The sequence below is a fragment of the Coregonus lavaretus genome (genome assembly GCF_964263955.1).
Source record: "Coregonus lavaretus genome assembly, contig: HAP1_SCAFFOLD_647, whole genome shotgun sequence".
NCBI classification, from domain to species: domain Eukaryota; kingdom Metazoa; phylum Chordata; class Actinopteri; order Salmoniformes; family Salmonidae; genus Coregonus; species Coregonus lavaretus.
Genome location: NW_028156749.1, coordinates 111,273 through 138,956, shown reverse-complemented (window position 1 = coordinate 138,956; position 27,684 = coordinate 111,273). Strand labels below are relative to the sequence as shown.

At 45.7% G+C, this 27,684-nt stretch overlaps 1 protein-coding gene across 1 annotated transcript in view; it reads left to right on the top strand.

Annotated features, from left to right (window-relative positions):
• LOC311126014 (intermembrane lipid transfer protein VPS13B-like) overlaps nt 1-27,684 on the top strand; it is a gene marked incomplete at its 3' end in the record, with an annotated part of 210,680 nt that overhangs the window by 75,458 nt on the left and 107,538 nt on the right. The window contains 5 exon segments of the mRNA XM_084200044.1: nt 1,674-1,841; nt 4,267-4,448; nt 9,932-10,103; nt 22,467-22,741; nt 26,747-26,842. Of these exon segments, the coding sequence (XP_084056170.1) occupies nt 1,674-1,841; nt 4,267-4,448; nt 9,932-10,103; nt 22,467-22,741; nt 26,747-26,842 (893 nt within the window).

Genomic DNA, 27,684 nt, shown 5'->3' with positions numbered 1-27,684 from the left:
AGAGGTTAGGGTTAGAGTCTGAGGAGTGGAGAGGTTAGGGTTAGTGTCTGTGAGGAGTGGAGAGGTTAGGGTTAGAGTCTGAGGAGTGGAGAGGTTAGGGTTAGTGTCTGTGAGGAGTGGAGAGGTTAGGGTTAGAGTCTGAGGAGTGGAGAGGTTAGGGTTAGAGTCTGTGAGGAGTGGAGAGGTTAGGGTTAGTGTCTGTGAGGAGTGGAGAGGTTAGGGTTAGTGTCTGTGAGGAGTGGAGAGGTTAGGGTTAGTGTCTGTGAGGAGTGGAGAGGTTAGGGTTAGTGTCTGTGAGGAGTGGAGAGGTTAGGGTTAGTGTCTGTGAGGAGTGGAGAGGTTAGGGTTAGTGTCTGTGAGGAGTGGAGAGGTTAGGGTTAGTGTCTGTGAGGAGTGGAGAGGTTAGGGTTAGTGTCTGTGAGGAGTGGAGAGGTTAGGGTTAGTGTCTGTGAGGAGTGGAGAGGTTAGGGTTAGTGTCTGTGAGGAGTGGAGAGGTTAGGGTTAGTGTCTGTGAGGAGTGGAGAGGTTAGGGTTAGAGTCTGTGAGGAGTGGAGAGGTTAGGGTTAGAGTCTGTGAGGAGTGGAGAGGTTAGGGTTAGTGTCTGTGAGGAGTGGAGAGGTTAGGGTTAGAGTCTGTGAGGAGTGGAGAGGTTAGGGTTAGTGTCTGTGAGGAGTGGAGAGGTTAGGGTTAGTGTCTGTGAGGAGGGGAGAGGTTAGGGTTAGTGTCTGTGAGGAGTGGAGAGGTTAGGGTTAGTGTCTGTGAGGAGTGGAGAGGTTAGGGTTAGAGTCTGTGAGGAGGGGAGAGGTTAGGGTTAGTGTCTGTGAGGAGTGGAGAGGTTAGGGTTAGAGTCTGAGGAGTGGAGAGGTTAGGGTTAGAGTCTGAGGAGGGGTTAGGGTTAGAGTCTGTGAGGAGTGGAGAGGTTAGGGTTAGAGTCTGAGGAGTGGAGAGATTAGGATTAGAGTCTGTGAGGAATGGAGAGGTTAGGGTTAGAGTCTGAGGAGGGGAGAGGTTAGGGTTAGTGTCTGTGAGGAGTGGAGAGGTTAGGGTTAGAGTCTGTGAGGAGTGGAGAGGTTAGGGTTAGTGTCTGTGAGGAGTGGAGAGGTTAGGGTTAGTGTCTGTGAGGAGTGGAGAGGTTAGGGTTAGTGTCTGAGGAGGGGAGAGGTTAGGGTTAGTGTCTGTGAGGAGTGGAGAGGTTAGGGTTAGTGTCTGTGAGGAGTGGAGAGGTTAGGGTTAGTGTCTGTGAGGAGTGGAGAGGTTAGGGTTAGTGTCTGTGAGGAGTGGAGAGGTTAGGGTTAGAGTCTGTGAGGAGTGGAGAGGTTAGGGTTAGAGTCTGAGGAGGGGAGAGGTTAGGGTTAGTGTCTGTGAGGAGTGGAGAGGTTAGGGTTAGAGTCTGAGGAGGGGAGAGGTTAGGGTTAGTGTCTGTGAGGAGTGGAGAGGTTAGGGTTAGAGTCTGTGAGGAGTGGAGAGGTTAGGGTTAGTGTCTGTGAGGAGTGGAGAGGTTAGGGTTAGTGTCTGTGAGGAGGGGTTAGGGTTAGCTCTCAGGGAATGCTGCTTTAAGGAATCTCTGAATTACACTAGTCTCTGTTTCACTGGGTATTAACACTGAATTAATGTTGTTTGTGTGTGTTCATGCTTGTTCTGCCTGTGTGTGTCTGTGCGTCTCTCCCCTCCAGGCTACGTCCAGAGTCTGATCCGTCGGGTGGTGAACAACGTCAACATCGTGGTCAACAACCTGATCCTGAAGTATGTAGAGGATGACATCGTCCTGTCTGTCAACATCACCTCTGCTGAGTGTTACACGGTCCATGAGTTCTGGGACCGAGCCTTCATGGACATCACAGGTGAGCTGTCTGCACTACGACATGGCGGCAGGTAGCTTAGTGGTTAAGAGCGTTGTGCCAGTAACCGAAAGGTCGCTGGTTCTAATCCCCGAGCCGACTAGGTGAAAAATCTGTCGATGTGCCCTTGAGCAAGGCACTTAACCCTAATTGCTCCTGTAAGTCGCTCTGAATAAGAGCGTCTGCTAAAATGACTAAAATGTAAAAACGACACACACACCTTGTGACCAGGGCTCTAGTAGTGCACTATATAGGGGCCTATTTGGGACGCAGCCCAGTTGGTAGAACACAGGTGAGCTGTGGGTACCTAAACCAGTGGTTTCCATGACGTGTGGGTCGGGACAGGGAAGCAGGTGTGTCGGGTTGTTTACATTACAAGGTCCGGGCTTTAGAACGATCAATACACAGCTTGTTGTTATTGGACCTTTTGAAGTGTTATTCTCAACCAGACAAAGTGGACTGTTAACTGTAATTAAGAAACATCATTGTCCGTTAAGCCATTAACACCCCCCCCTTAGTGAGAACACTTCTTCCACTTCTAAATGCTCTGGTACTTAAGAGACAAGTGTCTCTGCAGAATGTCTTCTCTCTCTGGCTGTTTGAAGTGGACTCAGAGATAATGGGAATTTACTGCCAGGGCCTGGACATCTCCCTCTCTCTCTCTCTCTGTCTCTCTCTCTCTCGCTCTCTGTCTCGCTCTCTCTGTTTCTCTCTCGCTGTTTCTCTCTCTCTGTTTCTCTCTCTCTGTTTCTCTCTCGCTGTTTCTCTCTCTCTGTTTCTTTCTCTCTGTCTCTCTGTCTCTGTCTCTCTCTCTGGCTCTCTCTCTCTCTCTGGCTCTCTCTCTCTCTCTGGCTCTCTCTCTCTCTCTGGCTCTCTCTCTCTCTCTGTCTCTCTCTCTCTCTGTCTCTCTCTGTCTCTCTCTGTCTCTCTCTGTCTCTCTCTGTCTCTCTCTCTCTCTGGCTATCTGGCTCTCTCTCTCTCTGGCTCTCTCTCAATTCAATTCAATTTCAATTTAAGGGCTTTATTGGCATGGGAAACGTGTGTTAACATTGCCAAAGCAAGTGAAGTAGATAGTAAACAAAAGTGAAATAAACAATAAATATTAACAGTAAACATTACACTCAGAAGTTTCAAAAGAATAAAGACATTTCAAATGTCAAATTATGTCTATATACAGTGTTGTAACAATGTGCAAATAGTTAAAGTACAAATGGGAAAATAAATAAACATAAATATGGGTTGTATTTACAATGGTGTTTGTTCTTCACTGGTTGCCCTTTTCTTGTGGCAACAGGTCACAAATCTTGCAGCTGTGATGGCACACTGTGGTTTTTCACCCAGTAGATAAGGGAGTTTATCAAAATTGGGTTTGTTTTCGAATTCTTTGTGGATCGCTGTAATCTGAGGGAAATATGTGTCTCTAATATGGTCATACATTTGGCAGGAGGTTAGGAAGTGCAGCTCAGTTTCCACCTCATTTTGTGGGCAGTGTGCACATAGCCTGTCTTCTCTTGAGAGCCAGGTCTGCCTACGGCGGCCTTTCTCAATAGCAAGGCTATGCTCACTGAGTCTGTACATAGTCAAAGCTTTCCTTAAGTTTGGGTCAGTCACAGTGGTCAGGTATTCTGCCACTGTGTACTCTCTGTTTAGGGCCAAATAGCATTCTAGTTTGCTCTGTTTTTTTGTTTGTTCTTTCCAATGTGTCAAGTAATTCTCTTTTTGTTTTCTCATGATTTGGTTGGGTCTAGTTGTGTTGTTGTTGTTGTTGTTGTTGTTGTCCTGGGGCTGTGTGGGGTCTGTTTGTGTTTGTGAACAGAGCCCCAGGACAAGCTTACTTAGGGGACTCTTCTCCAAGTTCATCTCTCTGTAGGTGATGGCTTTGTTATGGAAGGTTTGGGAATCGCTTCCTTTTAAGTGGTTATAGAATTTAACGGCTCTTTTCTGGATTTTGATAATTAGCGGGTATTGGCCTAATTCTGCTCTGCATGCATTATTTTGTGTTTTACGTTCTCTCTGTCTCTCTCTCTGTCTCTCTCTCTCTCTGTCTCTCTCTCTCTCTCTCTCTCTCTCTCTCTCTCTCTCTCTCTCTCTCTCTCTCTCTCTCTCTCTCTCTCTCTCTCTCTCTCTCTCTCTCTCTCTGTCTCTGTCTCTGTCTCTGTCTCTGTCTCTGTCTCTCTCTCTCTGTCTCTCTCTCTCTCTGTACAGTATATTTATACTCCGGACTCCGACATTGCTCGTCCTAATATTTCTATATTTCTTAATTCCATTCTTTTACTTTCCGATGTGTGTGTATTGTTAGATGTTACTGCACTCTTGGAGCTAGGAACACAAGCACTTCACTAAACCCGCAATAACATCTGCTAAATATGTGTGTGTGACCAATAACATTTGATTAGATTTTTACTAAGTCTCTTGTCCCCCCCCCCAGCTCCTGATCTGGTGCTGCGTAAGGTGATAAACTTCAGTGACTGTACGGTGTGTCTGGATAAGAGGAACGCCAGTGGAAAAATAGATTTCTACCAGGACCCTCTCCTCTACAAGTGTTCCTTCAGGACACGACTACACTTCACCTACGATAACATCAACTCCAAGATACCTGCCGTCATCAAAGTGAGAGGCCTAAATATCTCTTTTGTTTTTTGACTTGATGTACAGTCCAGGGTTCTCTGTCCAGAGGCCTGCTGCTAGTTGACATCCTTCCACTAGCACCAGAAGTTACAGCCACAGATAAAACAGGAACATAACAGGGTTTTGTTGGGCTTTTACTGCTCTGGGGGTTTACATTTTACATTTTTGTCATTTAGCAGACGCTCTTATCCAGAGTGACTTACAGTTAGTGAGTGCATACATTCTTTTTTAATTTTTCATACTGGCCCCCCGTGGGAATCGAACCCACAACCCTGGCGTTGCAAACGCCATGCTCTACCAACTGAGCTACATCCCTGCCGGCCATTCCCTCCCCTACCCTGGACGACGCTGGGCCAATTGTGCGCCGCCCCACTTTACACTACCGTTCAAAATTGTGCGCCGCCCCACTTTACACTACCGTTCAAAAGTTTGGGGTCACTTAGAAATGTCCTTGTTTTCTAAAGAAAATCATTTTTTTTGTCCATTAAAATAACATAAAATTGATCAGAAATACAGTGTAGATATTGTTAATGTTGTAAATGGCTATTGTAGCTGGAAACGGCAGATTTTTTATGGAATATCTACATACAGTTGAAGTCGGAAGTTTACATACACTTAGGTTGGAGTCATTAAAACTTGTTTTTCAAACACTCCACAAATTTCTTGTTAACAAACTATAGTTTTGGCAAGTCGGTTAGGACATCTACTTTGTGCATGACACAAGTAAATTTTCCAACAATTGTTTACAGACAGAATATTTCACTTATAATTCACTGTATCACAATTCCAGTGGGTCAGAAGTTTACATACACTAAGTTGACTGTGCCTTTAAACAGCTTGGAAAATTCCAGAAAATGATGGCATGGCTTTAGAACCTTCTGATAGGCTAATTGACATCCTTTGAGTCAATTGGAGGTGTACCTGTGGATGTATTTCAAGGCCTACCTTCAAACTTTGCTTGACATAATGGGAAAATCAAAAGAAATCAGCCAAGACCTCCACAAGTCTGGTTCATCCTTGAGAGCAATTTTCAAACGCCTGAAGGTAAAACATTCATCTGTAAAACAATAGTACGCAAGTATTAACACCATGGGACCACGCAGCCGTCATACCGCTCAGGAAGGAGACGCTTTCTGTCTCCTAGAGATGAACGTACCTTGGTGTGAGAAGTGCAAATCAATCCCAGAACAACAGCAAAGGACCTTGTGAAGATGCTGGAGGAAACAGGTACAAAAGTATCTATATCCACAGTAAAACGAATCCTATATCGACATAACCTGAAAGGCCGCTCAGCAAGGAAGAAGCCACTGCTCCAAAACCGCCATAAAAAAGCCAGACTACGGTTTGCAACTGCACATGGGGACAAAGATCGTACTTTTTGGAGAAATGTCCTCTGGTCTGATGAAACAAAAATATCACTGTTTGGCCATAATGAACATCGTTATGTTTGGAGGAAAAAGGGGGTGGCTTGCAAGGTGTAAAATGGCTTAAGGACAACAAAGTCAAGGTATTGGAGTCACAAAGCCCTGACCTCAATCCTATAGAAAATTTGTGGGCAGAACTGAAAAAGCGTGTGCGAGAAAGGAGGCCTACAAAGCTGACTCAGTTACACCAGCTCTGTCAGGAGGAATTGTGGGAAGCTTGTGGAAGGCTACCCGAAACGTTTGACTCAAGATAAACAATTTAAAGGCAATGCTACCAAATACTAATTGAGTGTATGTAAACTTCTAACCCACTGCGAATGTGATGAAAGAAATAAAAGCTGAAATAAATCATTCTCTCTACTATTATTCTGACATTTCACATTCTTAAAATAAAGTGGTGATCCTAACTGACCTAAGACAGGGAATTTTTACTAGGATTAAATGTCAGGAATTGTGAAAAAATTAGTTTAAATGTATTTGGCTAAGGTGTATGTAAACTTCCGACTTCAACTGTAGGTGTACAGAGGCCCATTATCAGCAACCATCAGTCCTGTGTTCCAATGGCACGTTGTTAGAAAACCCTTTTGCAATTATGTTAGCACAGCTGAAAACTGTTGTGCTGATTGAAGAAGCAGTAAAACTGGCCTTCTTGAGACTAGTTGAGTATCTGGAGCATCAGTAATTGTGGGTTCGATTACTGAATCAAAATGTCCAGAAACAAATAACTTTCTTCTGAAACTCGTCAGTCTATTCTTGTTCTGAGAAATGAAGGCTATTCCATGCGAGAAATTGCCAAGAAACTGAAGATCTCTTACAACGCTGTGTACTACTCCCTTCACAGAACAGCGCAAACTGGCTCTAACCAGAATAGAAAGAGGAGTGGGAGGCCCGGTGCACAACTGAGCAAGAGGACAAATACATTAGTGTGTCTAGTTTGAGAAACAGACGCCTCACAGGTCCTCATCTGGCAGCTTCATTAAATAGTACCCGCAAAACACAGTCTCAACGTCAACAGTGAAGAGGCGACTCCGGGATGCTGTCCTTTTAGGAAGAGTTGCAAAGAAAAAGCCTTATCTCAGACTGGCCAATTAAAATAAAAGATTAAGATGGGCAAAAGAACACAGACACTGGACAGAGGAAGATTGGAAAAAAGTGTTATGGACAGACAAATTTAAGTTTGTGGTGTTCGGATCACAAAGAAGAACATTTGTGAGACGCAGACCAAATGAATAGATGCTGGAGGAGTGCTTGATGCCATCTGTCAAGCATGGTGGAGGCAATGTGATGGTCTGGGGGTGCTTTGGTGGTGGTAAAGTGGGAGATTTTTACAGGGTAAAAAGGATCTTGAAGAAGGAAGGCTATCACTCCATTTTGCAACGCCATGCCATACCCTGTGGACGGCGCTTGATTGGAGCCAATTTCCTCCTACAACAGGACAATGACCCAAAGCACAGCTCCAAACTATGGAATAACTATTTAGGGAAGAAGCAGTCAGCTGGTATTCTGTCTATAATGGAGTGGCCAGCACAGTCACCGGATCTCAACCCTATTGAGCTGTTGTGGGAGCAGCTTGACCGTATGGTACGTAAGAAGTGCCCATCAAGCCAATCCAACTTGTGGGAGGTGCTTCAGGAAGCATGGGGTGAAATCTCTTCAGATTACCTCAACAAATTGACAACTAGAATACTAAAGGTCTGCAAGGCTGTAATTGCTGCAAATGGAGGATTCTTTGACGAAAGCAAAGTTTGAAGGACACAATTATATTTTCCTTTTGCATTTTGCTATATTTCCTATTCAAACTAAGTGACCCCAAACTTTGGAACGGTAGTGTATGTTTGTGCATTTCATGGTTGTTTCAATATGTAGAATATCAGTATGCTTGGCCCAGCCAGTGTTCATGGTTGTTTCAATATGTAGAATATCAGTATGCTTGGCCCAGCCAGTGTTCATGGTTGTTCCAATATGTAGAATATCAGTATGCTTGGCCCAGCCAGTGTTCATGGTTGTTCCAATATGTAGAATATCAGTATGCTTGGCCCAGCCAGTGTTCATGGTTGTTCCAATATGTAGAATATCAGTATGCTTGGCCCAGCCAGTGTTCATGGTTGTTTCAATATGTAGAATATCAGTATGCTTGGCCCAGCCAGTGTTCATGGTTGTTCCAATATGTAGAATATCAGTATGCTTGGCCCAGCCAGTGTTCATGGTTGTTTCAATATGTAGAATATCAGTATGCTTGGCCCAGCCAGTGTTCATGGTTGTTCCAATATGTAGAATATCAGTATGCTTGGCCCAGCCAGTGTTCATGGTTGTTCCAATATGTAGAATATCAGTATGCTTGGCCCAGCCAGTGTTCATGGTTGTTCCAATATGTAGAATATCAGTATGCTTGGCCCAGCCAGTGTTCATGGTTGTTCCAATATGTAGAATATCAGTATGCTTGGCCCAGCCAGTGTTCATGGTTGTTCCAATATGTAGAATATCAGTATGCTTGGCCCAGCCAGTGTTCATGGTTGTTCCAATATGTAGAATATCAGTATGCTTGGCCCAGCCAGTGTTCATGGTTGTTCCAATATGTAGAATATCAGTATGCTTGGCCCAGCCAGTGTTCATATTTGTTACAATATGTAGAATATCAGTATGCTTGGCCCAGCTAGTTCCAAAGGGCATATAGGTCCAGTTAGCTAAATAGACTGGGTTATAACACAGTGACTTGTGGTATGTTAGTTTATCCAGACAATGGTGGTCAACATGGACCTCTTGTTCTCAACATTGTTCAAGTCTCATCATACTTATTATAAAGCCCTTCTGGACATGGAATAAATAACTTATTGTCTGTCATTTTGGACATGGAATAAAGAACTTATTGTCCGTCATTTTGGACAAGGAATAAATAATTTCCTGTCTGTCATTTTGGACATGGAATAAAGAACTTCCTGTCTGTCATTTTGAACATGGAATAAAGAACTTCCTGTCTGTCATTTTGGACATGGAATAAAAACTTATTGTCTGTCATTTTGGACATGGAATAAATAACTTCCGATCTGTCATTTTGGACATGGAATAAATAACTTCCGGTCTGTCATTTTGGACATGGAATAAAGATGCCACAACACAGACAGTGTCCAGGAACAGGGTTGGAGTTAACCTACAGGAGGGTGGCTCTCCAGGAACAGGGTTGGAGTTAACCTACAGGAGGGAGGCTCTCCAGGAACAGGGTTGGAGTTAACCTACAGGAGGGTGGCTCTCCAGGAACAGGGTTGGAGTTAACCTACAGGAGGGAGGCTCTCCAGGAACAGGGTTGGAGTTAACCTACAGGAGGGTGGCTCTCCAGGAACAGGGTTGGAGTTAACCTACAGGAGGGTGGCTCTCCAGGAACAGGGTTGGAGTTAACCTACAGGAGGGAGGCTCTCCAGGAACAGGGTTGGAGTTAACCTACAGGAGGGTGGCTCTCCAGGAACAGGGTTGGAGTTAACCTCCAGGAGGGTGGCTCTCCAGGAACAGGGTTGGAGTTAACCTACATGAGGGTGGCTCTCCAGGAACAGGGTTGGAGTTAACCTACAGGAGGGAGGCTCTCCAGGAACAGGGTTGGAGTTAACCTACAGGAGGGTGGCTCTCCAGGAACAGGGTTGGAGTTAACCTCCAGGAGGGTGGCTCTCCAGGAACAGGGTTGGAGTTAACCTACATGAGGGTGGCTCTCCAGGAACAGGGTTGGAGTTAAAACCTACAGGAGGGTGGCTCTCCAGGAACAGGGTTGGAGTTAAAACCTCCAGGAGGGTGGCTCTCCAGGAACAGGGTTGGAGTTAAAACCTACAGGAGGGTGGCTCTCCAGGAACAGGGTTGGAGTTAAAACCTCCAGGAGGGTAGCTCTCCAGGAACAGGGTTGGAGTTAAAACCTCCAGGAGGGTGGCTCTCCAGGAACAGGGTTGGAGTTAACCCTACAGGAGGGTATCTCTCCAGGAACAGGGTTGGAGAGCACTGGTCTAGACGTCTCTCTTTATTAACTGTTTCCTCTGTGTTTCCTCATCTTCCTCCTGTCAGATCCAGACGATGGTAGAGTCCCTGAAGCTGTCCATCACAGACCAGCAGCTGCCCATGTTCATCAGGATCATGGAGCTGGTCCTCACCCTCTACTACGGAGAGATAGGAGGAGGGAAGGACGGAGAGGGGGAGGAGGGGAGCGGCCATAGAGAGGCCATCGTCACTACACCAGGTTAGTCTGGGATTAGACTCTACTACAGGGGGGAGAGGGAGGAGTGGAGGCCATGCCAGGTGAAGCTCCATCACTATTACCAGGTGAAGCTCCGTCACTATTACCAGGTGAAGCTCCGTCACTATTACCAGGTGAAGCTCCGTCACTATTACCAGGTGAGGCTCTGTCACTATTACCAGGCGAGGCTCCGTCACTATTACCAGGCGAGGCTCCGTCACTATTACCAGGCGAGGCTCTTTGACTATTACCAGGTGAGGCTCCGTCACTATTACCAGGCGAGGCTCCGTCACTATTACCAGACGAGGCTCTGTGACTATTACCAGGTGAGGCTCCGTCACTATTACCAGGTGAGGCTCTGTGACTATTACCAGGTGAGGCTCCGTCACTATTACCAGGTGAAGCTCCGTCACTATTACCAGGTGATGCTCCGTCACTATTACCAAGTGAGGCTCCGTCACTATTACCAAGCGAGGCTCCGTCACTATTACCAGGCGAGGCTCTGTGACTATTACCAGGTGAGGCTCCGTCACTATTACCAGGTGAAGCTCCGTCACTATTACCAGGTGAAGCTCCGTCACTATTACCAGGTGATGCTCCGTCACTATTACCAAGTGAGGCTCTGTGACTATTACCAGGTGAGGCTACGTCACTATTACCAGGTGAGGCTCTGTGACTATTACCAGGTGAGGCTCCGTCACTATTACCAGGTGAAGCTCCGTCACTATTACCAGGTGAAGCTCCGTCACTATTACCAGGTGAGGCTCCGTCACTATTACCAAGCGAGGCTCCGTCACTATTACCAGGCGAGGCTCCGTCACTATTACCAGGTGAGGCTCCGTCACTATTACCAGGTGAGGCTCTGTGACTATTACCAGGTGAGGCTCCGTCACTATTACCAGGTGAAGCTCCGTCACTATTACCAGGTGAAGCTCCGTCACTATTACCAGGTGAGGCTCCGTCACTATTACCAAGTGAGGCTCCGTCACTATTACCAGGCGAGGCTCCGTCACTATTACCAGGCGAGGCTCTGTGACTATTACCAGGTGAGGCGCCGTCACTATTACCAGACGAGGCTCCGTCACTATTACCAGGCGAGGCTCTGTGACTATTACCAGGTGAGGCTCCGTCACTATTACCAGGTGAGGCTCTGTGACTATTACCAGGTGAGGCTCCGTCACTATTACCAGGTGAGGCTCCGTCACTATTACCAGGTGAGGCTCCGTCACTATTACCAGGCGAGGCTCCGTCACTATTACCAGGCGAGGCTCTGTGACTATTACCAGGCGAGGCTCTGTGACTATTACCAGGCGAGGCTCTGTGACTATTACCAGGTGAGGCTCCGTCACTATTACCAGGCGAGGCTCCGTCACTATTACCAGGCGAGGCTCTGTGACTATTACCAGGTGAGGCTCTGTGACTATTACCAGGTGAGGCTCCGTCACTATTACCAGGTGAGGCTCCGTCACTATTACCAGGTGAGGCTCCCTCACTATTACCAGGTGAGGCTCTGTGACTATTACCAGGTGAGGCTCCGTCACTATTACCAGGCGAGGCTCCGTCACTATTACCAGGCGAGGCTCTGTGACTATTACCAGGTGAGGCTCTGTGACTATTACCAGGTGAGGCTCCGTCACTATTACCAGGTGAGGCTCCGTCACTATTACCAGGTGAGGCTCCGTCACTATTACCAGGTGAGGCTCCATCACTATTACCAGGTGAGGCTCCGTCACTATTCTGCATGCAGTCTCAATTTGTCCCATTTAGTGAATTCTTGGTTGGTGAGCGGACCCCAGACCTCACAACCATAAAGGGCAATGGGTTCCAAAACTGATTCAAGTATTGTCACATTTGCCTTGTCTCAGATCATTCACACCTGTGGTATCTCTCTCTCTCTCTCTCTCTCTCTCTTGCGCTCTCTCTCTCTCTCGCTCGCTCGCTCGCTCTCTCTCTTGCTCTCTTGCTCTCTTTCTCTCTCTCTCTCTGTCTCTCTCTCTCTCTCTCTCTCTCTCTCTCTCTCTCTCTCTCTCTCTCTGTCTCCCTCCTTCCCTCCTTTCCCCATATCTCTCTCTCTCGCTCTCTCTCTCTCTCTCTCTCTCTCTCTCTCTCTCTCTCTCTCTCTCTCTCTCTCTCTCTCTCTCTCTCTCTCTCTTGCTCTCTCTCTCTCTCTCTCTCTCTCTCTCTCTCTCTCTCTCTCTCTCTCTCTCTCTCTCTCTCTCTCGTTTGCTGGAACTTTAGTGTTAGTTGGCACGGGCTCCCTTCTCTGTCCGATGCCAGATGTAAGCATTGGTGTCATGCTACTGCTATGTGGGACCCTGAGAATGAATTAGTATCCTATCACAAAAATATACAAGAGGGGACCGCTGCTTGGAAACTGAGCACTCCACATCTTGTTACGCTGGAGGAGATGGAGAGAAACGGGAGGGAAGCAGACTTGTTCTGGTGTGTGTGTTTCAACGTGTGTGTGTTTCACCGTGTGTGTGTGTGTGTTTCACCGTGTGTGTGTGTGTGTGTTTCACCGTGTGTGTGTGTGTTTCACCGTGTGTGTGTTTCACCGTGTGTGTGTTTCACCGTGTGTGTGTGTGTGTTTCACCGTGTGTGTTTGTGTTTCACCGCGTGTGTGTGTGTTTCACCGTGTGTGTGTGTTGTTCAGTGACAGGCAAAGGGACTGTTAGTGTGTTTCACTGAATAACTGGAGGATAAATCTGAATTGTTTTGAAGGAAGAGTTCTAGACGGAGATGGTTGAAGATGGTTAAACATGTTTTGGAGAGATGATCCAGTTGTGTGCTAATATTGCTGTTAGTTGTTTGGAGCATCATTCTGCTGTTGGACAGTCGCCACAGAGGCCACTATACATATTGTTGTCTTTATTAAGGCCCTCCGTGCTTTTACTGACATATGAAAGAAGGATTTGAATATGCTCTGTGCAATACGATCCCACCATCATACATAGTTGACATCACTTAAACATCTCACATGTTCCCCATAGGGTGCTTTTGGCTGCGTTTAGTTTTAGTGGCCTGCTGGGCTTCAGCACTCTGTCTCTGTCTGGTTCCTTGTGTGTGTTTCCCTGTTTGTGTGTGTTTTTCACCGTGTGTGTGTTTCACCGTGTGTGTGTGTGTGTGTGTTGCTGTGTGTGTGTGTGTGTGTGTTTCCCTGTGTGTGTGTGTGTGTGTAATGGGTCTAGTCTATCTCCCGTTGACTGTGGCCTGTTCCAGTAACTGCAATGTTGGAACAGAACCTGTGTGTGTGTTTGACTGTGTGTGTGTGTGTGTGTTTGACTGTGTGTGTGTGTGTGTTTGACTGTGTGTGTGTGTGTGTTTGACTGTGTGTGTGTGTGTTTGACTGTGTGTGTGTGTTTGACTGTGTGTGTGTGTGTGTTTGACTGTGTATGTGGGTTTGACTGTGTATGTGGGTTTGACTGTGTGTGTGTTTGACTGTGTGTGTGTTTGACTGTGTGTGTGTGTTTGACTGTGTGTGTGGGTTTGCCTGTGTGTGTGGGTTTGCCTGTGTGTGTGTTTGACTGTGTGTGTGTGTGTTTGATGATGTGTGAGAGAGAGACAGACAGAGAGAGAGAGTGTAATGGATTCAGTGTGTTCCCACTCAGGACACATTAATAGGCCGTGACTTTTAATTGCCTGTGGTTCTCTTAAGAACATTTTCAAAGGGAATATTAATTCGTCCATTTGAAGGTGTTTTCTTTTTCTAACTAATGAACTGGAAAGAGTTTCTTAGTGTGTTAGTGTGACTGTGTGTGAATCAGTGTGAGTTTTAGGTGGAATCCAACCAATGCTTTATTAATGTTATGTATAATACGTGGAACACATTAAGTTGCCTGTGTGTCATTCACCAAAACATTCAATCACTCACCATTAACCAGTGTTTTCCCTCCTCTCTGTATGAAATGAATTGAAGTCTGCAAAAAAGAAATATAAAGGTTTAGAGAAATATGAGAAGAGTTAGGAAGAGGGAGAGGGAGGGAGGGAGAGAGGGAGGGAGGGAGAGAGAGAGGGAGAGAGAGAGAGGGAGGGAGGGAGGGAGAGAGGGGGATAGAGAGAGGGGGAGAGGGGGAGAGAGAGGGGGAGAGAGAGAGAGGGGGAGAGAGAGAGTGGGGGAGAGAGAGAGAGGGGGAGAGAGAGAGGGGGAGAGAGAGAGGGGGAGAGAGAGAGGGAGAGAGAGAGAGAGAGAGAGAGAGAGAGAAAACATCTAAGAAGGAGCTGGGTTGGAGTGGCCTATGCTGCCACCTACTGTAATAACAGCAGAGGTGCAGCCATCCTGATAAATAAGAATAAACCCTTTCCCCTGACATCCTCCGGTATCATGTTTAATTACATCAATAGAAAATACACATGGAGAATAAACGGTGCGCATCTTCTAGACCCGAAACAGAGAAAAGCTGACGCCGATATCATTTGGGATGCCTTTAAGGCGTACATTAGGGGAATGATAATCTCATACTGCGCTAAAGTGAAATCTGATTTAGAAATTAAAATGTAAAAAAAAAAAATCACTACACTAGATATATAAAAGTATGTCCTCGGTTGCAACACTCACTACCGAGTTCCAAACTGCCTCTGGAAGCAACATCAGCACAAACACTGTTCGTCAGGAGCTTTGTGAAATAGGTTTCCATGGCCAAGCAGCCGCACACAAGCCTAAGATCACCATGTGCAATGCCAAGCGTCGGCTGGAGTGGTGTAAAGCTCTCCGCCATTGGACTCTGGAGCAGTGGAAGCGTGTTCTCTGGAGTGATGAATCACGCTTCACCTTCTGGCAGTCCGACGGACGAATCTGGATTTTGCGGATGCCAGGAGAACGCTACCTGCCCAATGCATAGTGCCAACTGTAAAGTTTGGTGGAGGAGGAATAATGGTCTGGGGCTTTTTTTCATGGTTCGGGCTAGGCCCCTTAGTTCCAGTGAAGGGAAATCTTAACGCTACAGCATACAATGACATTCTAGATGATTCTGTGCTTCCAACTTTGTGGCAACAGTTTGGGGAAGGCCCTTTCCTGTTTTAGCATGACAATGCCCCTATGCACAAAGCGACGTCCTTACAAAAATGGTTTGTTGAGATCGGTGTGGAAGAACTTGACTGGCCTGCACAGAGCCCTGACCTCAACCCCATTGAACCACCTTTGGGATGAATTGGAACGCCGACTGCGAGCCAGGCCTAATCTCCCAACATCAGTGCCCGACCTCACTAATGCTCTTGTGGCTGAATGGAAGCAAGTACCCGCTGTAATGTTCCAACATCTAGTGGAAAGCCTTCCCAGAAGAGTGGAGGCTGTTATAGCAGACAAAGGGGGGACCAACTCCATATTAATGCCCATGATTTTGGAATGAGATGTTTGACGAGCAGGTGTCCACATACTTTTGGTCATGTAGCGTATCTTAGAAAAAGCCCATAAAAAATCGTACAAGGTAAAGAAGAAAATAAAATGTTTTAACTTAAGCACGAATATGATCTTTTACTCTTGAAGAGAGCCAACAACTACATGTTAAACTCAAATAAAGCATACTACTTAATGGCAAGTAAACCTGGTAAATATTTTTCAGCTCTCACAAAACAAATACATGCTAAAGCAGTTGTAATTGTAAAAGGTAAAGATACAAAACAGTAATTAGAAACAACAACGCGATTAATGACAATTTAAAGTTTATTTTAAAATGTATATAAATCGTAATGAAACAACAGTTGGACGGATCGTAAAGCCTTCTTAGACTCAACAACTCTGAAGGAATTATCAGCAGACAAAAAAGAATCCCTAAAAACAGAGATCACCCAAGAATACATAAATTATTAGATACTGTTAAAACATTAGGAGAAAAGCACCAGGAATGGATGGCTTTCCCATAGAATTCTGTTCAACATTTTGACAAAGTAGTCCACCTATTTACACAAATGACAACACACGTCACTCAATTCAATACTTTCTAGCTCCATATATCAATCAGTTATTTCTGTTATGTTAAAACCAGGAAAATCTGGAGCATCCCCTGCTGATTATAGACCCATAAGTTTAATAAATTGTGACAATAAAATAATAATAAAGCTTATAAGCAATAGAATAGCAAAAGTATCTTACCAGACCTGATACATATCAAACAGGGTTTATAAAAAATAGACACAAACAAGAACATGTTTCAGTTTAATACAATATGCAAAAAAACAAAATTATAGATTTATCAATAATAGCTGTTAATGCCAAAAGGTTTTCGACGTCTTGAATGGCCTTTTCTATTCAAAACTTTGGAAGTTTTTAACTTTCCAGCTGAAATAATACATTTTATAAAAATATTGAATAAATGTCCTAAAGCAAAAATATACACAAATAATGTATTATCTGATGAAATTGCTTTAGAAAGGGGCACAAGACATGGATGTCCTCTCTCCCCCTCCTGTTTGCCCTGGTAATTGAACCGCTTGCAGAAAGAATTAGACAGGACCCACACGTAACAGGTATCAGTATTGATAAACATGAATAGAAACTAAACATTTTTTTTTTTTTTACAGATGATCTCCTGATTATACTTGACCAATATTGAAAACGCAATGCCCCATTTGCAAAACATATTTTCAGAATACTCTAAAATCTCAGGATATAAAATTAATGTTGAAAACCCCCGAAAAAGAAAAAGAATAACTAATAATCTACAGTAATCCTTTATGTGGACCACAAATAATATGAAATACTTAGAATGTTTAAGTGACAACAAACAAGAAATATATAAAGATAACTTTATTCCATTAATCAACAATATGAAACAGATCTAATTAAATGTAATAATATTCCCATAAATCTTACAGGTAGAATAAACCTCTTTAAAATGGCATGGTTCCATATAGTTAAATACACTAAAGAGGAACGATGGGTACATACTGAAGATGCTCATCCCCAGAATCTTTTCACGTGTCCATTTTCAAAGGATAAAGCTAAGAACATTAATAGCTTCCTAGTTAAGAACACTGTAACTATATGGAAGAAAATGAAACGTATTCTACAAGAACCAATATCACTCCCTAAAAACACAACCTTATGGAACAATCCTTGGATAGCTTTTCAGAATTCACTGATAAATTGGTCCACATAGAAAACTAAAGGCATAGAAACCGTAGATGACTTGGTAACAGGAAATTCATTTATTTCCATGACAGAATTAAAAAGTAATTTTGGACTGACCAATGTAGATCATTTCAAATACATGCATTTTTAAAGTTACTTATCACTAAATTTCGATTTGAAATCTTTTCGACATCAGAGCAACCTTGAGGGAATCTTATTTGAGTCAGAAAATGATTTTCATATGATTGATAGGTAAGATATAGAAATCCTTGCAGAGAGCATATCCAACTGACAATCTCTTAGGAAAAACTGTTGGAACCAAGACTTAAAAATAACTGATGTTGGCACAAGATGGAGGGAATGTTGGGCCATAACTAACAAATGTACACTTACCGAAAATGTACACTTAATCCAGTATAAACTAATGTATAGAATGTATTATACAAGAGACAAAATTCACATTCTACAGCACAACGGCAGAGTCATGTCTTAAGTGTAAACCTAACAACGATTCAATAATCCATGCCTTCTGGGAATGTTATGAAGTCCAAAAGTAATGGGCGGAGTTAGAAAGTTGGCTGTCAGAAGTATTACAATGTAAACTTACTTTTAATCCATCTGTCTGCATTTTTCAAGACGTGGCATATGGGGGTGTAGTGAGATACCCAATGGGCTGGACGATTCTCTTCTCATCACTCATCTTGAAAAAACGTATATTAAAAACGTGGAAATCAATCCGACATCATTAACACAATGGAATTATCAAATGATTTATTATTGAAATATTGAAATAGCATGGGCGACGCCGACTGAGAAAAACAAATTGGTACAATTTAAGGCCAAGTGGCAAACAATAATGCAGACAGTAGGGAAGGGATGGGGGTGTGAACATGCAGGTTTGGGCAGGTTCGTGTGTATACGTTTTTATTTGGTGTAAAAAAAATTAAAATAATAATAATCTAATAATTATATACAAATAAAAAAAAGAAGGGGAATTGACCGATTCTGTTGGCCCAAATCTCAAATGCAAATACCGAGTTGAAACTGCTTTTTGTTAGAGAGGAAGAAGTGGTCTTTCATCTGTGTTGTTGAGGGGCACGGGAGGGGCTTGGTGCACACAGCACAGAAGGAGGAGGGGCTTGGTGTCTGTGGAGTGGGAAGGTGTAGTTGTGTCACTAGTCATCCAGTCTGACTGTTCAGCTCTGTAGTGTCACTAGTCATCCAGTCTGACTGTTCAGCTCTGTAGTGTCCTCTCTCATCCAGTCTGACTGTTCAGCTCTGTAATGTCCTCTCTCATCCAGTCTGACTGTTCAGCTCTGTAATGTCCTCTCTCATCCAGTCTGACTGTTCAGCTCTGTAATGTCCTCTCTCATCCAGTCTGACTGTTCAGCTCTGTAATGTCCTCTCTCATCCAGTCTGACTGTTCAGCTCTGTAGTGTCACTAGTCATCCAGTCTGACTGTTCAGCTCTGTAGTGTCACTAGTCATCCAGTCTGACTGTTCAGCTCTGTAATGTCCTCTCTCATCCAGTCTGACTGTTCAGCTCTGTAATGTCCTCTCTCATCCAGTCTGACTGTTCAGCTCTGTAATGTCCTCTATCATCCAGTCTGACTGTTCAGCTCTGTAGTGCCACCTCTCATCCAGTCTGACTGTTCAGCTCTGTAATGTCCTCTCTCATCCAGTCTGACTGTTCAGCTCTGTAATGTCCTCTCTCATCCAGTCTGACTGTTCAGCTCTGTAATGTCCTCTCTCATCCAGTCTGACTGTTCAGCTCTGTAGTGCCACCTCTCATCCAGTCTGACTGTTCAGCTCTGTAGTGTCACTAGTCATTCAGTCTGACTGTTCAGCTCTGTAATGTCCTCTCTCATCCAGTCTGACCGTTCAGCTCTGTAATGTCCTCTCTCATCCAGTCTGACTGTTCAGCTCTGTAGTGTCACTAGTCATCCAGTCTGACTGTTCAGCTCTGTAATGTCCTCTCTCATCCAGTCTGACTGTTCAGCTCTGTAATGTCCTCTCTCATCCAGTCTGACTGTTCAGCTCTGTAGTGTCCTCTCTATTCCAATCTGACTGTTCAGCTCTGTAGTGCCACCTCTCATCCAGTCTGACTGTTCAGCTCTGTAGTGCCACCTCTCATCCAGTCTGACTGTTCAGCTCTGTAGTGCCACCTCTCATCCAGTCTGACTGTTCAGCTCTGTAGTGTCCTCTCTATTCCAATCTGACTGTTCAGCTCTGTAGTGCCACCTCTCATCCAGTCTGACTGTTCAGCTCTGTAGTGCCACCTCTCATCCAGTCTGACTGTTCAGCTCTGTAGTGCCACCTCTCATCCAGTCTGACTGTTCAGCTCTGTAGTGCCACTAGTCATTCAGTCTGACTGTTCAGCTCTGTAATGTCCTCTCTCATCCAGTCTGACTGTTCAGCTCTGTAATGTCCTCTCTCATCCAGTCTGACTGTTCAGCTCTGTAGTGCCACCTCTCATCCAGTCTGACTGTTCAGCTCTGTAGTGCCACCGCTCATCCAGTCACAGCGATCAGCTCAGACTGCACCGAGGGGGAAAGGAACATTTCACTCCTCACCTGCTGGTCAGAGACCTGAAACCGTTCCAGTGGCATCTTTTTATCACGTGTTCCAAATGGCATCCTATTCCCTATGTAGTGCACTAGGGGACAGGGTGTGGTTTGGGACATAGCCAGAGGGTTTTTATCTCTAAGGGAATCTGGAGGCCCTGTCTGTCTGTCTGTCTGTCTGTCTCTGTCACTACCAGGATTAACACTTCAAAGCCTCTTCCCAGCCACAGTTCTGATCACTTGATTTTTAATTACTCTTTCTTTTTATTGCTTCACAACTTCAAATCTATCTGAGTGGGCAGGCAGGCAGGGCTGGAAGTAGAAGTGCTTGGTGTGTAGAACTGACACCTCAAAGACTCACAGGAAGTTTAAAAAAAACGACGACCAGAAAAAGCCACAACAGTGGATTTCTCAACTGCCAATTCGCAAAGTGAAAGATTTAATTAAAACATGACATAATTTTCACCGCCTAAGCCTGTGGGATTCCTGTGCTGTGACCTCACGTGGGGTATTGTTTTGAGAGAGAGAGAGAGAGCACATTCTTGTCTATTGACATCAGCTTCCGCTGGCTGTCGCAGAGGGGAGCAGGCCAGCTCAGGGAAACGGACACGATGGGATAGGTTCATAGGTCAGGGGAGCCACGTTGGCCCCAGCCCCTGGCCGAGTGGTTTGGCTGCAGCCCACAGCCCCCCAGCTCCTCTCCCCTGGTCCTGGCCAAGGCCTTTGACTGACTGTGGTCGCTGTGATTCAGCCCTTGGTTAGCCATGAACAGGACTCTACAGTCAGGATGCTGCCAGGCAGGTTGGTTGGGCTGAACCCTCTAGCCCAGTGGTTCCCAAGCTGGGGGTCGGCAGGGGAGTCCCTCCCCCCACATTATTATTATTGTAGATCTGCTTTTTAAGGAATTATTTATAACTATTTAAAACTTGTCAGAAATGTCCAGATCAATTAGCCCATGCCAGCTAACGTTTTTCTCCGCTAGGTTTTTTAGGCTGACTGCTCCCATATGTATTATTTTATAAATAGATTCTGTTAATAGTTCACTAAAGTGTATTGCAACGTACTGGCCACCTACTCCTCTTCTTTGTTAGGAAATTCACTTTAAAATTGCTGATGATGGAAGGGGGGCATGAGTGAAAAAGTTTGGGAACCACTGCTCTAGTCTGAAGCATTATGGACTGACTGGCTGACTGACTGGCTGCCTGACTGACTGACTGCCTGGCTGCCTGACTGGCTGCCTTCTCATCTGACTGACAGACTGGCTGCCTATCTGACTGAATGCCTGCTTACCTGTCTGCCTACCTGACTGCCTGTCTGACTGAAAACCACTACATCCTGCCTCACCTGCGTGCCTCGGCTCTGCCTCCAGTTGTTTGTAGTGTTCAGCTGCCAGCTGAATCAACTTTGCTGAGTCCTCTCTGGCTCTGCCTTCAGTTGTTTGTAGTGTTCAGCTCCCAGCTGAATCAACTTTCAGTCCAACCCACAGGAAGACCAAATTCATTGAGGGCTACGTCACGCCGCTGTCTGACTGACGTGTAATCAAAGCTGTGTTTTCTTTCACTGATGGTTCATTCATTCCCTGAAATTATGAGAGTTCCTATAATTGCATTATCACTAAGTCCGCAAGGGTTTGTTGTTTTAAGGTTTAAGGTTCTATGTTTTAAGTTGAGTGTTTAAACAGTAGCTAAGAGCAATATGGTTGAACACATTGGACTTTATTAAAGTGTCTTCTTTTCATCAATATTCTGCCTCTATGGGACATTGATATGTCAAACAGATTTCATTTGGCAAGGGTCCTCTTCTTACAGGACACTTAGGTTGTTGATGTCTATCTTCTTACAGGACACTTAGGTTGTTGATGTCTATCTTCTTACAGGACACTTAGGTTGTTGATGTCTATCTTCTTACAGGACACTTAGGTTGTTGATGTCTATCTCATTACAGGACACTTAGGTTGTTGATGTCTATCTCATTACAGGACACTTAGGTTGTTGATGTCTATCTCATTACAGGACACTTAGGTTGTTGATGTCTATCTCATTACAGGACACTTAGGTTGTTGATGTCTATCTCATTACAGGACACTTAGGTTGTTGATGTCTATTTTCTTACAGGACACTTAGGTTGTTGATGTCTATCTCATTACAGGACACTTAGGTTGTTGATGTCTATCTTCTTACAGGACTTTTAGGTTGTTGATGTCTATCTTCTTACAGGACACTTAGGTTGTTGATGTCTATCTTCTTACAGGACACTTAGGTTGTTGATGTCTATCTTCTTACAGGACACTTAGGTTGTTGATGTCTATCTTCTTACAGGACACTTAGGTTGTTGATGTCTATCTTCTTACAGGACACTTAGGTTGTTGATGTCTAAACGTGTTCTGTACTTGTGTTCTGTTTGGTCCACAGGAAGGGTAGCTGCTGCATGTGCAACAGCTAATGGGGATCCTAATGAACTAAACACAATTATTCCCATAGTCCCCCAGCCTTCCCATAGTCCCCCAGCCTTCCCATAGTCCCCCAGCCTTCCCATAGTCCCCCAGCCTTCCCATAGTCCCCCAGCCTTCCCATAGTCCCCCCAGCCTTCCCATAGTCCCCCAGCCTTCCCATAGTCCCCCAGCCTTCCCATAGTCCCCCAGCCTTCCCATAGTCCCCCAGCCTTCCCATAGTCCCCCAGCCTTCCAGTGTATTGACATGGAGCTGACCGATCTGTGTTGTGTCTTATTGTTCCTCAGGTCTGGAAGGAGACCCAGAGGCCCAGGCCATGGCAGGACAGTACCCCAGCACAGAGCTTTACATGCAGGGGGAGGAGGGGGACCAGGGCTGGGTGTCCTGGGCCTGGTCCTTCGTCCCAGCCATCGTGGGAGCTGAGGATGAGGAGGGAGAGGAAGGCTTCTACCAGCAGCGGGAGGAGGGAGGTGTAGGCGGCTCCAGCCCACAGCAGAACACACCTAAAGACCCTGTTGTCTCCATAGGGTTCTATTGCACCAAGGCCTCTGTCACGTTCAAGGTAGGAACACCAGGGAGTGTGTGTGTGGAGGGTTGGAATATTGTGGACATTCTTTCAGATAATGTGCTAGAATTGAATTTCTAAAGACAAAAAATTATATATAGTTATGTTAGCAGTTATGCATTTTTCCTACTAACATTGTTGTTGTTGTACCACCGCTACCTTTCCAGTTGTGGTTTAGTTTTACAGTACAGCAGCTTGATCTGCAGGACATCTACATCCTCTTTCTCTTTGTCTCTGTGTGGTACGGTACGGGGAGGGGTGTGTGGTACGGTACGGGGAGGTGTGTCTCTGTGGTACGGTACGGGGAGGGGGGTGTGTGGTAAAGTACGGGGAGGTGTGTGTGTGTGTGTGTGTGTTTGTGGTACAGTACGGGGAGGGGTGTGTGTGCGGGGTACGAGGGTAAGGGATGGAGAGTGACCTGTAACTGCTAACTGCCGTCTGGGGTCACGTTAATGTTTTAGACATAATACATGGTATGATATGACTATTCACAACCAGATACGCTCCATAATCTTACCCTCCCGCTCTCTCTCTCTCTCTCCTCTCTCAGAATCATTGGCATTCATCTGTGTTTTCCCTCAGGTTCAGATCCCTCAGATCACGTTTCTGCATTAGCATCTCATTGGGGGAAGGAGGTTAAATATCATGCCAAATGGAGCCTGCCGCTTTTCTAATAATGTTTAAATTGTTCCTGTAGTGTTTGAGTTCTTTTAATCAATTAATTGGCTCTCCTCTCCTCAGGAGTAATTGCAGACAGCCGAAGGGATGGCGTTTGATTTTAAACGTTCACATTTAGCGGAAGTATTTAATTTGAGGGGGAATTTCCCCTTTGAACAGCCAGACAGGCAGTACATGGACCTGCCTCTCTCTGACATGGCAATTAAACACCAGAACGTTATTTCACCTTCTGATTGAGAATAACTCCTCTAGATCAATCCATGTTATTTGATCAGAAATACTGGCATTTTACCTAATGACTTATACAGACGGGTGGAAGGTTGGAAAGAGAAAAAGCCTTGTCCTACTAGGCATAGTCCCATTCAATTATTCACTTGCTGATCTGCTGTTGACAACTTGTCATTTTAGGATTTTTTCCATTCTCAGCACATGGGAGTATTGATGTTTGTAGTGTTTTGAACAAAGCGTTCCCATCAAAAACATGGTTGTTTCATCTTTTTGACTCTTGGTTGGCTGTCAAGCTCCTAAGGATCAGTGAGCCCATTGAAACGTGTTTTAAAAGTTAATGAACGTTCAAGATGCCTAATAAAGCACAATTTTATTAGTGTTGGACCTTTTAGGGCCATACTGGCTGACGACAGAAGAGGTAGCTAGCTTAGCAGCGGTAACTAAAGCTCCATCCAGTTACTATATTGTTTTAGGCCCAGGTACAGTCAGCAGAGTCCTGCTACGCTAGCCGCTATGTTATCCTAGCCTCGCCAGGAGGCCATGTTGTCTCTGGATAAGGCATCAGCAGTGATTTGTCTGATGGGCAGGTCTTCAGAGAGCTAGGAGCAGCGTTGACGTGGTGAAACAAATCGCTCTCTCACTCTTTCAGAACGGTCCTTGTTGCTTGCTGCCACTCCCAGGGGTTGCTGGGAAGGCACGTGATTAAACCAGCGGAACGAGGAAAGGAGAGAGAGAGGGAGGGAAAGAGAGGGATATCAGAGGAGAACAGAGGGAGGGAAAGAGAGGGATATCAGAGGAGAACAGAGGGAGGAGAAGAGGGAAAGAGAGGGATATCAGAGGAGAACAGAGGGAGGGAAAGAGAGGGAAAGAGAGGGATATCAGAGGAGAACAGAGGGGGGGAAAGAGGGAAAGAGAGGATATCAGAGGAGAACAGAGGGAGGGAAAGAGAGGGAAATCAGAGGAGAACAGAGGGAGGGAAAGAGAGGGATATCAGAGGAGAACAGAGGGGGGGAAAGAGGGAAAGAGAGGGATATCAGAGGAGAACAGAGGGGGGGGAAGAGGGAAAGAGAGGGATATCAGAGGAGAACAGAGGGAGGGAAAGAGAGGGAAATCAGAGGAGAACAGAGGGAGAAGAGGAGAGGGTTATCAGAGGAGAACAGAGGGAGGGAAAGAGAGGGAAAGAGAGGGATATCAGAGGAGAACAGAGGGGGGGAAAGAGGGAAAGAGAGGGATATCAGAGGAGAACAGAGGAGAACAGAGGGAGGGGAAGAGAGGGAAAGAGCGGGATATCAGAGGAGAACAGAGGGAGGGAAAGAGAGGGAAGGAGAGGGTTATCAGAGGAGAACAGAGGGAGAAGATGAGAGGGAAAGAGAGGGATATCAGAGGAGAACAGAGGGGGGGAAAGAGAGGGAAGGAGAGGGATATCAGAGGAGAACAGAGGGAGGGAAAGAGAGGGATATCAGAGGAGAACAGAGGGAGGGAGAGAGGGAAAGAGGGGGATATCAGAGGAGAACAGAGGGAGGGAAAGAGAGGGAAATCAGAGGAGAACAGAGGGAGGGGGAGAGGGAAAGAGGGGGATATCAGAGGAGAACAGAGGGAGGGAGAGAGGGAAAGAGGGGGATATCAGAGGAGAACAGAGGGAGGGAGAGAGGGAAAGAGGGGGATATCAGAGGAGAACAGAGGGAGGGAAAGAGGGGGATATCAGAGGAGAACAGAGGGAGGGAAAGAGGGGGATATCAGAGGAGAACAGAGGGAGGGAAAGAGGGGGATATCAGAGGAGAACAGAGGGAGGGAAAGAGAGGGAAATCAGAGGAGAACAGAGGGAGGGAAAGAGAGGGATATCAGAGGAGAACAGAGGGAGGGAGAGAGGGAAAGAGGGGGATATCAGAGGAGAACAGAGGGAGGGAAAGAGGGGGATATCAGAGGAGAACAGAGGGAGGGAAAGAGAGGGAAATCAGAGGAGAACAGAGGGAGGGAGAGAGGGAAAGAGGGGGATATCAGAGGAGAACAGAGGGAGGGAAAGAGAGGGAGGTGGTTCCATCAGCAGTATAATAAGGTGCAGCTGCTCCAGTCTGTTCTAGCCTACACCTGCTTCCTGTGTTACAGTTGAAAGGGTGGGACTGAGCTGCACCCACGGTCCTGAGCCAGACCCAGCCAGCCATCACACCTCTCTTTCTCTCTCTCCCCCTGACCAGAGTCTAACCCCCTCTCTCTCCTCTCTCCCCCCTGACCAGAGTCTTACCCCCCTCTCTCTCCCCCTGACCAGAGTCTTACCCCTCTCTCTCTCCTCTCTCTCCCTGGCCAGAAGAGGGTGGTTAAGACCAGTCTGTATGTTGTTCTGAGAACCAGAGACCACCACTCAAAAAAAGTGTGTTTCAGACCAGTCTGTGTGTTGTTCTGAGAACCAGAGACCACCACTCAACAGAAGTGTGTTTAAGACCAGTCTGTGTGTTGTTCTGAGAACCAGAGACCACCACTCAACAGAAGTGTGTTTAAGACCAGTCTGTGTGTTGTTCTGAGAACCAGAGACCACCACTCAACAGAAGAGTGTGTTTAAGACCAGTCTGTGTGTTGTTCTGAGAACCAGAAACCACCACTCAACAGAAGAGTGTGTTTAAGACCAGTCTGTGTGTTGTTCTGAGAACCAGAAACCACCACTCAACAGAAGAGTGTGTTTAAGACCAGTCTGTGTGTTGTTCTGAGAACCAGAAACCACCACTCAACAGAAGAGTCTAATGTCTCTGAGTTTCTTTCTCAAACTCTGAACCTCTCCATCTCAGTGAGACGTTACTCCTCAGATCTACCAATGCCGCTCTCTCTCTCTCTCTCTCTCTCTCTCTCTCTCTCTCTCTCTCTCTCTCTCTCTCTCTCTCTCTCTCTCTCGCTCTTGGTTTCTCTCTCTCGGTTTCTCTCTCTCGGTTTCTCGCTCTGATTTTCTGGTGTTTAAAGTTAAATATTACAACTCTCCAGGGCCTTGTTCTGTGAGATCCCAAAGAGAATGGTGTTGACTTTGTTTATCTATCATGTTTATCAACCATGTTTCCTCTCTCTCTCTCTCTCTCTGTGTGTGCTGTGTGTGTGTCTGTGTGTGACCAGTTGACAGAGATGCAGGCGGAGAGCAGTTACTACAGTCCTCAGAAGGTGAAGAGCAGGGATGGGCTCTGTCTGGAGCAGGAGGGGATCACCATGGAGGTAACAACCCTTCTGTCCTGCTCTGTTCTACATGACACTCTCTCTCTCTCTCTCTCTCTCTTTCTCTTTCTTTCTTTCTCTCTCTCTCTCTCTCTCTCTCTCTCTCTCTCTCTCTCTCTCTCTCTCGTTCTCTCTCTCTCTATCTCTGTCTCTGTCACTCACTCACACACACACATTTTCTATTTGTATGCTATTTAACCCCTTACACTATATGGATAGGGCCAAATTGAGATGTTTCTAACAGAAGAATTATAAAATGCATATGCATTACCATGGTAGCAATTGAAAGGGAACACTGTGGACATTATTGGGAAATAATCAGACCAAAGGTGAGGACACAACAGTTCACCTAACACAAGACTGGATCCAAACATTACACTGTTGATTGCATGTGCATTTACATTTACAGTACTTTTCACAGCGTTTGTTGATAATGAAATCTGGAAATACTCTGGATACATTCAGTAACATAATAAGAATATTCATGAACATGTTGGAGTAGGTGCAAGATAAGACAAAACAATGACTGTGGGTTTGAGTGAGAGGTCAACACCATCACACAATTACTGTTGTTGTTTACGCAATCCAAAAACAGCCCGTTAGAAATCGTATATGTGGCTCAGGAGGGTATCATTTGCCTCGACTCTGCCCTGCCCTGCCCTGCTCTGCCCTGCTCTGCCCTGCCCTGCCCCGCCCTGCTCTGCCCTGCTCTGCTCTCCTCTGCCCTACCCTGCTCCGCTCTCCTCTGCCCTACCCTGCCCTGCTTTGCCCTGCTCTGCCCTGCCCTGCTCTGCTCTCCTCTGCTCTGCTCTGCTCTGCCCTGCCCTGCTCTGCCCTGCTCT